This window comes from Phoenix dactylifera, chromosome 3, assembly GCF_009389715.1.
Source record: "Phoenix dactylifera cultivar Barhee BC4 chromosome 3, palm_55x_up_171113_PBpolish2nd_filt_p, whole genome shotgun sequence".
Lineage (NCBI taxonomy): Eukaryota > Viridiplantae > Streptophyta > Magnoliopsida > Arecales > Arecaceae > Phoenix > Phoenix dactylifera.
The window spans coordinates 9,221,175-9,235,306 of NC_052394.1; the positions used below are offsets into that span (position 1 = coordinate 9,221,175).

The window sequence follows — 14,132 nt, forward strand, 5'->3', positions numbered from 1 at the left end:
TCGTCCCAAGATTCAATTCTGCCAGTCGGATTCTCTTGCCAGTGGATTGGTTCTTTCCCTTTGTTTAGCTTCTTCGAGGATCTCTCGTTGTTGGAGAACGTGTCAGGCCCAAATAACTTTAGTTGTTTGATTTGCATCGCCTGCGGGCTCAAATAATTTTACAAATTTGAGTCGGATCGAGTTGGTACGGATTGTAGGATTGGATATCCAAAATTACTCAAAATTCAAATAGATTGGATCAGGTCAAGTCTGAATTTAGTAAATCCAAACTTAATCCGAAAAAAAATAGATTTAATTTTAGAATCCGATTCGATTCTACGGTCCTCTAAAATAGATTGGGTTGGGTCTAAGTTAGTCGGGCATGGATCAGCCCAACCGATTTGCAGCCTTAATTCCCACCCCGCCGGTCTCCTGCCCTAGCCGCGAGGGGGTCGGCTGTGGTTCCGTCCGAGTCCCCTAGGTAAAAGTTGCCGACCCGACCCCGACCCCGACCCCCTCTCCCAAACTCTATAGCAGCCCCAACCCCCCCTCGCAAACTCTACCGCAACCCCCTCTCGCAAACTCTACCGCAACCCCGAGCCCCTCCTCTCCCGAACTCTGCCGCAACCCCCTCTCCCAAACTCTTCATGGGGAAGAAGGATGGCAGAAAAGAGGGGAGGCAGAAAGGATCGGGTCCCCAGCGCAACCCCCTCCTTTCCCAAAAGGCCATAGGGAAAAAAGGCAGAAAAGAGGGGAGGAAGAAAGGATCTGGTCCTCACCTCCCTTCTTCCTTCCGCAAAGAAATCGATCTCTTAAACCCTAACCCTAAATCTCCTGAGTCTGGATCCGATGGAGGAGTGGGAGATGTCAGGGAGGACGTATATGAGTACGAGGAGCCGCTCCCCCAAGAGGAATCGAAAAAGAACCGGCGGTTCGACTCTGTGGAGAACTATGAGTACGAGTTCCCGGCAGAGTTCGAGGTTTGCCCCTATATATATGCTGTAAAATTTGACCTGAAAGTTGCCTCAATTTATAAAAAACCGGATTTTTTTTTTTTCTGGTTGTAGGACGAGGACGTGCCTTCGGATGATGAGGAGGATGAGGATATCCCGTCGGACAAGTCGGATGAAGAGGAGGAACGTGATAGACATCTGAGGATGCTGCAGGGGATCACCGGCATGCCCGGCGAGGCATTTGAAGGTAAGCTCCAGCTCCAATTCCAATTTCAATGAATTTAAGGGGAGAAAAGATCGATTTCTAGATAGAAATTTAATTTTTAATAGGTAAGGAAAAGAAGAAGGCGGTTTTAGTGGACTTTCAAGGGGATGTGGGTGATGAGCAGATCAGCATCCACGATCTTTTGGACCCTCTTCATGACAAGCCTGGGTACAGCAAGCTTAGGAGGAGATTGGATCACCTGGAAATGAAGCAGATGCCCCTTCAGGCCCCACTTTCGAAGGTGGCGAGGGAGAAGCTGGAGAGGAAGGTGGCCTACGAGCATTCAAAGAAGGACATCACTAAGTGGGAGCCGTTGGTGAAGAGGAACAGAGAGGCCCCTACTCTGTATTTTGATGAGGATGTGAATTTGGGCTTCTCAACTGTTGGAGCTATTGCTTCTAAGTTTGAACCAAGGACAGAGTTTGAGAAGAAGATGGCTTTGCTGGTCCAGGATCCAAAAGTTATGGAGGCCCATGAGAAAGATGGTTCAAGACTTCTCGAGTTAAACAAGGTATCTATATCACTTAACAATTTTTTGGTTTGCAAGTTTTTGTGAATATAGTTAGGGAGAAGTGCAGGAGCAAAGGAGGAACGTAGGCAAAAGATATTTTTGCATGTAACTTTGCCTTCTGAATCCAAGGGTAGCCGCCTCTATATTTCACCCTTCATTCAATTAAAAATGCCACTTGGTCTATTTAGTTATTCCTTCTTGCGGCTATACTAATTTATTCTTTTCATAAATTGAAAGAGGGTGGTGTTTCACTTTACACTCATGAGCATTGAGCACCGGAATTTGAATGTTATAAATTAAATAAAACACAAAAATATTTCTTCCTTTTCTGCAAGGATGGAGAGACGTGTCATAACCAACTCCACTCCCCCTGTCATTAATATGCTTGCTTAGTTTCTTCATGCAAAAACATCTGTTGTCATCAAAATGGATGGTAACCCCCTCCCCCAAGAATTATGAAGGCGATGACCCTTGTACACTTGTATGGATGATATAATGTTGATTAATGTAACAAATAGCGGTACTTCCAAGTGGAAGTTATTATATCAAAATAAGAATTGACCTTTGTTGAATAAATTGACAAAAGTGTAGCCCAATCATGATTGAGCCAAGAATTAGCACTATATGACTATCGTTCAGTGCATATAAAAAAATGTGCCAAGTGGGATGTAGATATTTGGATATAGTTAGAGTACAGTGGCTAAGGCACTATGTGAGAAAATAATTATAATAATGGTGAAGCAGATAACAATTATGGGGCAAAGTACTAGATGATATTTTGCGGTTTGCTGTTTAGGATGACCAAGTTTTCTTATGGAGGTTGATATGTGGTTCATTGGGGAATAATAGGCTTAGACAAGATTTAAGTATCACATGCTAGTGCTTTGCATGCTTGCTGGCTTGGCATGTGTATATTACATTCCCTGCTGTGCCAGTGCTTGGCATGCATTGGCATGACAGCACCCATTAACATGCAACTGCATTATGTGCTGGAAACCTGGACAGTTATGGATATCACTTTAATGCTTGTTCAAATGAGTTTACTACTGGAACATTAAACATTAGGACACAGGGACAAGTTGGTATCTGAAAACTGATGGTTTGGCCATATGAATCTCTTGCATTCAAATCCATGTGGATGTTTGGAGATGGATGGTAGAAATCCTAGGAGGATAGGAGCTGTGAGAGAATATCTGTAAATTCTGGTGCTGATTTGAGATACAGGTAGATGAAAAATGTCTTCATAGATATAGTTTAGCTGAATATAATTGCTATGGTTTATGGATGTAGTCTAACAATCTATTTTGCTTGCATACTAGTCTGGATGTCATTGCTGAACATTGGCATAGGGTGTTGGATTAGTATCTTGTATGCATAACTTGAAATGGATATTAAAACAAAAAAATGTTTATAAAAAATATTACAGTGGATTCTTGGAGATAGATCACATGCAACCTGCAGATATTTTTCATTTGGTAAGCCTAGAAAATACGCAGATGAAATGTTTCAATGGGTCTTATTCAACTTTCCTTCTATTGCTTGAAGGAATATAATGGTTTTTGAGTCATAGAGGTATGGAAGGACAAAGGTACTGTTATAATATTCTTTTCATTTTTTTTTCCTTGACAAACCATCCTAGCAGGACTCTAAATCTCTTCTTCTCCTTATGGGTTCCTTATTGTTAGGAATGCAACCAGATCAGGCCTTCAGCAAATATATCTCAAACTTTATCCCATTATGCCATGAATCTGGATCTTAGTCTCAGATTTAAGTTACCCGAAAAATGGATTCAATGGGCTCCACGTTGGGGCTGGACAGTGTGTTGATTGCATACTAATTCTGGGCATGTGCGTCGCTAGGTGATGGCAAACATTGATGATGGTGATCATGTTAGAGGAAGCATTGATAGTCTCCCACTTTAGCCATGCACTCCTATTTCTTTCCCTTAAGCAAGAGATAAAGGAAGGATTATTTGAAAGTCATCAAATTTTTCAAAATATTGCTGAATTGCTTACAAATCATAGTTAAGTAAAAGAGGTCATTCACAAACTGTCATCAGAATACTTGACATAAGTGAAAGTGTTTATACATTTAACCAACTTCAAAAAATTACTGGAAAATTTTACAAATAATTTTGAGTGTGATACTTCAAGTCGAATATGATGTCAGGCTTATATTTTATCTATAAATATTAACATTTCAATATTGTTTTAGAAAATTTACAGAATCTCTGCCTTTTCAATCAAGCATTGCTCTATTTGTCTTGTTAGATAATTATGACTTTTATCTTATAAAATAAAGATACTGTATTGAAAGTTTTGTTTAGCTTCATACATAGTGGCTTAGCTAGCAAAGGTTTTATGAATGATAAGTAGTTTTTATTTGCATAATTAGTCAATCTATACAAGTGTGATCCACCAAAGAACAGAAGCTGTATCCATAAAATCTGTTGCTGTTCATATACTATCCTGGAAATTTCTCAGGTTAGACTGGATTGTATTTGGATATAAGTCTGCATGGAGCCCTAGAAAAAGTTATCAGTTGTAAGCATCATAGCAGCTGATGAATGCTTCTCATTGCATCCAAAATGCAGTTCCATGCATACCTTTACATTTCCTAGGAGCCCGTGCTAATTTCAGCCCCACATTTTGGCATTTACAAATGCATGCCAACATAAATCTTAATATTTCATGAGCTACTTGGTTGTTCTGAAAGAGAGCACCTTCCTACATCTGAGATGCAGTCTTAGATATAACCAATTGGATCAAGCATGCTTCAGGAGAAGACTTCACTTCAAAATTGTACTCCAAAATTGTATAGCTTTTTTTTTAGTTCTTTGCCTTATTTGTGGTTAAAAAAACTTGAATATATTGGAGTCAGCCAGTTGACCAAAACGAATACATGGTAGATGACTTCATGGTACACTATGACAAACTTGGTTGGTAATGCATTATGATCATTTTGAACCAGATTCATTAGACTTTGGGGAATCACATAACTTTGCACTAGGTCAAAAATAAATGCATGAAGCATGGCCATGGACACGGGATATGCATAAGGCATGATACATAAAAGCCAATACGACAAATCTTGAAAAAATTGGATATGAGATGTTTATCATAGGGTAATGCATATATATGTAACTTTTACCTATATATGTAAAAAGCATTCCTAAAGCTTAGTGGGCTACGAGAATAACATACTACATATTTTATACGATAGTATCTTCCATGAATTGATCATTAATCATCATTGAATTCCATACATCTCAGTCCATACTCTAATTTCAACACCATAAACTCCTAGAATTACTATTGACCATTAAAAGGTTAACATTCATAAAAAAATAAAGAACAAAGGCTCCCTCTCATTCTTAGAGGTACGAAGGAAGTATCTCGAGCATACTCAAGAAGTATTTGGAGCGTCTTTTTAGTTTCGAAAAACAGGATGCTTAATATAAGTATCAGACATGTATCATAGAAGTATCTGATGAGTCTTGGTATCTGATATGTTTGGCACAAAAATGGCATGCGGTTTGAAGTATCTATACTTACGTTAGGTCCGTTTTCATTGTTAATTATAGTTATGGATGCATAAGGAATGGTTTCCATTAACTAGACTTGTAGATTTTGTGAAATTATTTTATAGGTACCATCTGACTTCATATGATAGGATTTGAATGTATCTGATTGCTGATGCTTCTGCAGATCTCTGTTGAAGATGTGAAAGACCACCAGAATCGTCTTGCCAAAATGCGCAGCCTTCTTTTCCGTCATGAGATGAAGGCGAAACATGTTAAGAAAATTAAATCCAAGACATATCATCGTATTTTGAAGAAAGAGAAACTGAAGGCAGCATCAGCTGAAATGCAGATGGATCCTGAAGCTGCTAAAGATTATGCTATGAAACAGGAATTCAAACGCGCAGAGGTGATAACACTTCTTTGCTATTTTGGGTGCTTGTTTACTTTATCTTATAAAATTCTTCTCTGTAGAAGATAAATGATTCGTCACCACTACCACCACCGCCACCACCACAAACACCGCCATCATATTCACCATCACCAGCATCATCATCATCATCATCATCTTCACCATCATCATCATCATCATCATCACTGTCATCATCATCATCACTGTCATCATCATCATCATGTTTTCATTTGTAAGCTCATTTCCTTACAAAATTTATACAGGAACGTATGACTTTGAAGCATAAAAACAACTCAAAATGGGCAAGGCGTATCTTACAACGTGGATTAGAAGTACAAGATGAGGGCACTCGAGCTGCTATAGCTGACCAACTTCACAAACATGAACTTTTAACTAGAAAAGTAAATTCCATGAAAGATGCTAGCAGTAGCGATGACAGTAGTGATGAAGATTCTGAAGATCTCTCACCAAGAACAAGCACTGAACGGGCTTCCAAGCTTCTAAACCGGGCAAAAGAGAAGACAGCTAATGTCATGGAAGAGGAGGATGAGATACCAAAATCAGGAGTCTTTGCACTGCCTTTCATGGTAGGTTTGAAGAATTTATATGAATGCCATCAATATTCTTTTGTGTTATGATTTTATATTCCTGTTTTTGTTGGACACGTGATGAAGTTAAAATCCAAAATTTATGCCACATGTCAATTACTCTACTATTGTAGATCAAATTTTCTAGTCAATCATTTGCTTTCTTTTCAATGGATTTTGATGGTCTATTTGTGTTGTTTTATTTTTATCTACAAATAATGCCACCTTCCTCCTTGATGGTACCGCCGCCGTTTCTGTATTTGTCGTCATCATTGGTTGAGGAACCAGTAGGAAGTATGAGAGATTTATCAAACTACTGTATTGACATGGATAAGGATCTTAGACACCAGAATCTTCCAATAATTTGAACTCTGCAAATTTGGGAGCCAAAAATTTATTGCTTTTGTTGAACCATATCTCCATTCTCCATAACCCTCATATCACAGATTGGTACATCTTATTTATGATTCATTGATGCTAGCTAACCACTTATACATTACAATATCTTCTTAACATGAATTTTATTGGCTCATATATACAAAATACTACACTATTAGCATGGATATACATTGGGCATTGATTGTAGCAATATTTTCTTGTTTATTGAACTCATGTATTGTTGAAAAAGGTCACCAGTCATTGGTTTTGTGATTTCTGCCTCACTATTGCATATTATGCAGCGGAGGAGGAGTTGCTTTCTAATAATTCACAATCTTCTTCCTATCTTCTTAACCATTTCAACCTAAATAGTAGCTTGACTTGCCACAATTGCAACATACAGCTCAACATACAGGATGGAAATGATAGAATTTGATTTGGATTCAGTATACCAGTTTCTGGAGAAAGTACAAAATTTAAATTTTTTTTTCAAATTTTGTAGAAAACTAAGAATGGGGCACTCAAGATAAAAAAAAATTGAAGGATTGTATTGTTTCAAACTTCATGATAGATGGGGGATAGAAGTTGTAGATCAAATTTTTTTTTTTTTTGGTGGTTAATAGAAGAGAGAGAGAGAGAGGGGGGGAAGGTACCAGCCCACCCGCGTAGCAGCCCCCACTGGGCCCCCCCTTCCACTAGAGAATGTTCGATATAGGTCGCAGGTTTTGCGTGCCTTCCCCGACCCGTGGGCTCACCGCTTTGCATGTGGGTACGTTATCCCAGCGCCACTTTGGTACAGATGGAAGGAAAGCATATCCGCCAATGAGCTGTCCGGACGTGGGGCATCCAGTTCCCTAATTTAATCGACGCCCGCGCATTTCGAATCCGGACAACTCGAGTGAAATTATCGCCCCCTTACCACCAGGTTACAACCTTGGTGGCAAATTTTTTAGAATTATTTCTTTACAAGCTTTCCATCTTGAATATCTTTTTTTTTTTGTTTGACTCTACTGGTCTACTTTCAAAGTATTGTGCAATAATTGTATGATAGGCCAAGACATATATGAATAGCTATATCATTGTTCACATGACAGCTTGTCATATCATTTGAACAAATATCATGCGTCTTTGCTTGTTCGTGGATTTTTTTTGGGGGGAGGGAGTGCAATATATGGTTCTATAGGCACACGCTTTAGTATTGATGGCATGGTCTAGTATGCTTTTGGTTACTGGTGTAACTTAATGAATAATAATCTACTCTTTGACCACTCTAAAGAAACAGAATCACTAATGCAGTTGTGATGAAATTCCTATTAACCTAGTGCATGAAGTGAGAGCCGTGTTTGAGTAATGTAGCCTAAATTCTTACCAACTTCCAGGAATATGACATAATAGATATTAGTAATTAATGAAAATATTATTTTTTATTATGCATAGGTTAGATCATCTCTGTGGAACTGTTGTTGCATCCACCAAATTCACAAATCATGAAAACATTGTATTGCATCAAGAACCTAATGTTTGCAAATGGGGACTATCATACTTAGTTTCTCACCTTCCAATATCTGTTTATGATGTCACATTGAAGGAAGCAATGAATTTCACATCATTCCTCTTGCCTAAAAACAGGACCATGATCATTGTTTGATCTAGTTTCAGTTTGTGGGAATTGGATCTTGATTTGCTGCTGCATCTTGTGTTCAAGGTGCCTTGTCATTGAATTAAAGACATTATTTTCCTTCATATGCTTCTCATGCTGTTATCTTCATTCAACATCATGCAAATAGCAATGATGAGCCTTTGGCAGCTTATAGGCAACAGTAAATGTTATTGATTTTTGTTGCATATGAAGTTTCTTTTTTGGATTTATTTAATAGATTTCTTTGAATTGATGGTTCAGGACCCTGCCATTAGCACTTATTGAAAAATTAGTACGAGGTCATCTAGAGATTACACATGCACATGCATTTGCGCACTTGATTCTGATTCTATGTTGGGAGTTGTTCCAGACTTCAGGGAGTTGGAACTTACTGTAGCATGTGGATGGTTGACACTTAGTAGCTGGAATCTTCCACCTAGGCTAATGCGCCCGCTTCGGAATCTTCCAAATATCTCAACCATGCTCCTGCTTCCTAAGTGCATCTTTATTTCAAGTGTTTTTAAAATATCTGCTTCACTGTATTTGCACCTACACCAGCTCCCAATTCAGGCAAATAAGAGTTGATATCCAGTTGCTTAAGTGTGTCATGCTAAACACTCACGTGATGATTTAAATGTGGTCTACTGTGGGTACCAAGTAGAGAGATGATGAGGCTATTGCATATGAGAGTGTCACATGGTTGAGTTGGAAAAGTCTCTTAGTCCTGATGCTACTATACAAGAGACCTGGATTCAAGTCCCGCCTTCACTACAATTTGTGATCTCAATGAATTATCAATAGGTGTTGTCTATCTTCTTTTCAAACCACTTGTGTACGAACTGCTGAGTTTGGTCTATGGTTGGACCAACAATATATTGATATCAAAGGCTAATCATAGGGATTTTAAACCCCAAGTCTACTGCATTATCTCTCTACATTAGTATCTGGAGGTTTTCCTCCGAGCCTACTATTTCTAGATGTACAGTATCAGTTATTTTCCTTCGAACAGAGAACTTAGCTCCTTATTTCAATTTGGAAAGATCGTACCTTCAAGTGGTGATGCTTGAAATGTTGGGATGAAGTTTCCAGCAAATGCATTAGAGAAAAACTTGCCAGGATGCTTTGAGTGGTGTGGATGATCTAACTGAGATGGTGTTGTGGGTATATTGGAATTTTTCCTATAGTGTGGTGTCTGACCTGTTTTTAAGGGGTCTATTGTTCACCCAGGAGTTGCTTTTAAGCATTGTTTCATTGATTATGCCTCTGACACTGATTATGTCACACTTTTCAATTTTTTCTTGGATTCCATCTTCCTGGCATGATATTATTTTTCTTTCTTCAAAATTCTAGTATGTTGATTTCTTTAACCATGTTTAATTCATTAATGTCCAGGAATCACTAATTATGTCACAACTTTCAAATTTTTCTTGGATTCCATCTTCTTGGCATGATATTATTTTTCTTTCCTCAAAAATCTAGTATGCTGATTTCCTTAACCATGTTTAATTCATTAATATCCAGGAACGTGGTCTAAAAAAGCGACAGGAGGCAGCTTATGAAGAAGCTCGCCTTGCTCTTCAAGAGTATGATAAAGCTCTGAGGCAGCTTGAGGATGATGATGAGACAGAAGGCCCAAAGTTAGCAAAAGTTAGTGGTAGAAAAGTTTTTGGGGGTGCTAAAAAGCAGCCTCAAGGATCTAATAAGAGAATGAGTTCAGATAATGTTGGCACTAGTGATAGTGAAGATGACATTGAAGCCACTGAACATGAGGAAGTTGGGCTTGGAGTAAATAGCGAGTCACAGGAAGTACAGGTTGGATCTTCTCTCCGTGATGAATCTGAAATGGGTCAGGATGCTGTATTTAAGGTAATTTCAAGCACTTCCTCTTGAGAATAGTTTCTTTTTGGATTGATTATTGTGCAGTCATTATGAAGTTCTGTGGCAGAGTTTCGATGGCATTATCAAAAACCCTGGTCCAAAGACAACATATGAAGTTGCGATATTTGCTTCAAATTCCTGGAAAAAGGTTATTTTTATTTGAACAAGTTCTCTTTTCAGTAACTCTTTATTGTCATTTTTATTGATCTGCTGATGTTGTGAGCAGATGACATGTGAAAATGCAGTAAATAGCACTGCTGCACAGGCCAAGGCCGTTGAGAATCCTCCCATTCCCGCTCAGGATATCAAGGTATGTCCTGCTACTTTGTTGAGTATCTAAGTTTCAATTTGGTTGGTGGCCTTATACTTTGCTTGCTTGATTCCAGGAAACGGATCAGAACAGTGATTCAGATTCTGATGAGGAGATGGTGGATGGGTTCCTGTCATCTAATGCAAAAACCGATTATGAACTTCCTTCTCAAGCTGACCTTATACACCGTGCTTTTGCTGGTGATGATGTGGAGGCCGAGTTTGAGAAGGACAAAATGGAGCTACTTAATGAGGAGAACCCTGAACCCGAAAAACCAGTTCTGGTTCCTGGATGGGGACAATGGACTTACGTCCAACAGAAGAAAGGCATGCCTTCTTGGATGATAGAAGAACATAACAATGCCAAGAGGAAGAGGGAAGAAGCCCTAAAGAAGAGGAAGGATGCAAAGCTCAAACATGTTATTATTTCAGAGAAAACTGATAAGAAGGTATGAACCATTTGATCAAGCCTTCTCGCTTTTTTGCACTTGTAGTTGTTTTGGGAAGAATCCAGACTTATAAATCAATAACTCTGTCGAAGCTGTAGCATGCTTGTCTTTGTTGTCCCTATTGCTATATCTTTCCATGCATCACTATTTTATTGAGATTTAGGTAATGATGCTATATTTTACATCTGTGACTGAATTCCATTTAGTGGAGAAACTATTGTGAAAACCTGTAACTATTGAGCTGCTTCTGCTGTTGTTATCGCCATTTCTAGCTGTTTGCGAATGATTTTGCTGTTTATAGCAGGTTTGTCAAGCTTTGAAACCTTTAAGTGTATGCTGAAAATATTTTTTAGAGCATGTGTAGTAGGATACAATTGACATCCATTGTCCCTATTATATAGCTAGTTAGACATGATGATTATTAGAGAATTGACGAGATGATAATAATTGCCGCTGCGATGTTATAACAACAAAATTTATTTAAAAAGTGATCATTATGGGCTTGTGTATGTGTCTATGGGAAATCGATGCGGTTACTTCATTTTTCTGTAAATGTTATTTTGCATTGACATCATGTTGTGTCTATAGTTAATATAAATCTTTTTCCATGGTTGCAGGCTGAAAAACTTCTCGCAAAGAATTTGCCCCGTCCTTATACATCAAAAGAAGCTTATGAGCAGAGCATCCGTATGCCGATTGGTCCTGACTATAACCCAGCAATATCAGTTAGAGCACTTAATCGGCCTGAGGTGAGTATCATCAGCTGGTTAGCAATTTTGGCATATTTAGGTTATTAATTCTAAAAAGAAGAAAAGGAAAGTTGGAGTAGTTTATGATAGATGAGCAAATCTTTGACATGCTTAATGACTAAAGCAGACTAAACTTATTGAACTAAGTAAAACTTTATTTTCAAACAGAGAAAATTTCATCCACGGTGAAGTGATATTTTTTGATTTTTATATACACGTGTTTCTTACTTAAATATTGCCTGGATTTTATTAAGTGGCTTTTTAAGTTCCAATATCCTGGACTAAGTGATTAATTTTTCAGAAAATTTGCATCCTGCCCTTTTTAAGAGGAAAGTAGTATCGACACTTTATATGTCAATAAATTAGGCTACAAGTTGCTGTGATTGGATAAGGTGAAACTTGGTTTAGCATGTTCCTTTGGAAATTGCCATGATATCTTTTGATGTCCAAGGTAAAAACGAATAAATCAGACATTTTAGGCTCAGACCAAAGACCGAAGAACTTTGCCTGTTCATACCACATGCAGCAAAATTATGTTACTTTGGCCAAGTCTTTCACACTAATATAAATCATGGAAGTATTAGGTATTTAATTCCTAAAGTTATTTTTGGAGATCTATAAATAAATCCTATGTTTTTTTTTTGAAAAATATCAAAATTCTTAATTGATTGGATTTATTTACATTGGTGCCATGTAGGTTGTCAAGAGAGCTGGGATCATTATAAAGCCAATCCAGTTTGAGGAGGTAGATCCCTATGACAAGCTGGAGGAACCCAAAAGGAAGGCAAATAAAACAATATCTGCCGGATTTCCATCTTCCAAGAAGAGGAAATGAAATGAGATATATTTTAATTTTATTTATTTAAGATCATGAACTTGGACAAAATATTTGTAGTGTAGTCAAAATTTTGAAGTCAGACCTCTACACAATTGCACATGTTTTGAAAATCGTGTAGATTTGTAAAATCCTAACTCCAAATTTTAGACTAAAAAAATTAGAAAAAAATGTAGAAAAATTTTAAGCAAATTTTTAATGTAATATGCACTTTTCTTTAGGTTGCTTGATCAAGAATATAGGCTGGTATATCATCATACTAGGGGTTAAGGTTTTTTATAGGGGGGGTGTCAACGGAAAAAAGATAAGAATTGCAAATTGGAAAAGTTTTTTTTTTAACTTCTCCCAATTCTTTTAAAGAAACAGCCTGGATGTCGGCCCAAGTGGTCTGTAACTCAGTAATAGTTGACTTCAAGATGTATGAAAAAGTAAAAACTATGGTTGTTTAGGCATTTTGATAAAATTAACAAGTGGCAAACTTGAAATTTGAGAAAAAGAAATGCAGAAATATTTGCTGAAATTTTAAGAGAATAATAAGGGTTGTAAAATAAAATATATCAATAAACACAAAACACAGTGCAGGGCCATATATTTACATGTATAAGCATAGGTGATGAATTGTATGTGAAACTATAAACCATTGTAATTATCTGAAAATAAAATATTTTAGCCAATGAAGTTCCTTTTATTCAATTCAAGTTGTTTCTATTTTTATTGAGCTCTTCAGATAATAAAAATGGAACATCCCTGACTTTGAGGGAGCTGAACATCAAATGGCTATATTATACCATTTTATGACATGACAACTGCTCTTTGAGACCACTATAGTTAAACACCTTAATTACCACCAAAACCAATTCTTAGGAGAGCATGGATTATACCAAACCAAACCTGGTCACGGCCTGATTTCGTGGAAAGCCTTTGGGTAGATGTATGCCAAAGTTACAAAGACGATAGCAAATCGAAAGTTTAAAACTAATATTAAATTATTAATAGGCATGTGTAGGCCTTGTTCAATGACTAAAAGTCACATTTTACTACAAAGTGCCTTTTTTTCCCTCTTCTTATTTTTTATGATAATTTTTCTTTGATGAAGCAGAGAAAAGTAGGTGGGAAAGAAGCATGACTGAGAAAGAGGGTGATCATTCTCCTTCTTTAATTAAAAAAAAAGTTTATTCAAAATCTAATGATGGAAGGAAGAAGGATGATTACAATAACAATAACAATGATATATAGGGTATATAAATAGCGGTCATTACTTGACTATCATTGAATTAGAAATGCCATTATACAATATAATAGTTGTTGTCTAACATTTTTGTTGTACCACAAATGAATATTGTTACTTTAAGAACTAAGGTCATTTTACCAGATACAGAGCATAATTTATTCGGTCAATTGTATATAAAAAAATATTTCTTGAATGGTGATTCGGATAATTAAAATATTTTTATTATTGATCATTATTTCTGGCTGCTGTAAATATTATGAGGCTTAATTAAGGTTTTGATGGGAGTATATAATAATAAAATAATGATGTTATTGGACGTGGTTTGTCGAGCTGGGAAAGAGTGGCACATGAGAACCATGTAAATCATTGGATGTTTTATGTGAACAAAATCAGACACAACTCCACTTCTTCGTCATTACATTCCTTAAGCGACCAAA

General features: G+C 37.2%; 1 protein-coding gene across 1 annotated transcript; it reads left to right on the forward strand.

Annotated features, from left to right (window-relative positions):
- The first annotated feature begins 532 nt into the window (after window positions 1-532).
- On the forward strand, window positions 533-12,656 carry LOC103703619 (uncharacterized protein C57A7.06). The gene is made up of 11 exons (XM_008786528.4): window positions 533-959; window positions 1,047-1,179; window positions 1,263-1,708; window positions 5,416-5,637; window positions 5,904-6,227; window positions 9,766-10,110; window positions 10,190-10,270; window positions 10,349-10,432; window positions 10,509-10,880; window positions 11,498-11,629; window positions 12,327-12,656. Exons 1-11 carry the CDS (start codon window positions 627-629, stop codon window positions 12,462-12,464), a joined length of 2,610 nt encoding a protein of 869 aa, XP_008784750.2. The 5' UTR covers window positions 533-626; the 3' UTR covers window positions 12,465-12,656.
- Window positions 12,657-14,132: the final 1,476 nt, after the last annotated feature.

Bases quoted from the DNA above. Each gene is read 5' to 3' on its own strand.
- LOC103703619 (XM_008786528.4), top strand. From the start codon at position 627: ATGGGGAAGAAGGATGGCAGAAAAGAGGGGAGGCAGAAAGGATCGGGT. The intron at 1,180-1,262 runs GTAAGCTCCAGC...AATTTTTAATAG, and splicing joins GCCCGGCGAGGCATTTGAAG to GTAAGGAAAAGAAGAAGGCG. The intron at 5,638-5,903 runs GTGATAACACTT...AAATTTATACAG, and splicing joins AGGAATTCAAACGCGCAGAG to GAACGTATGACTTTGAAGCA.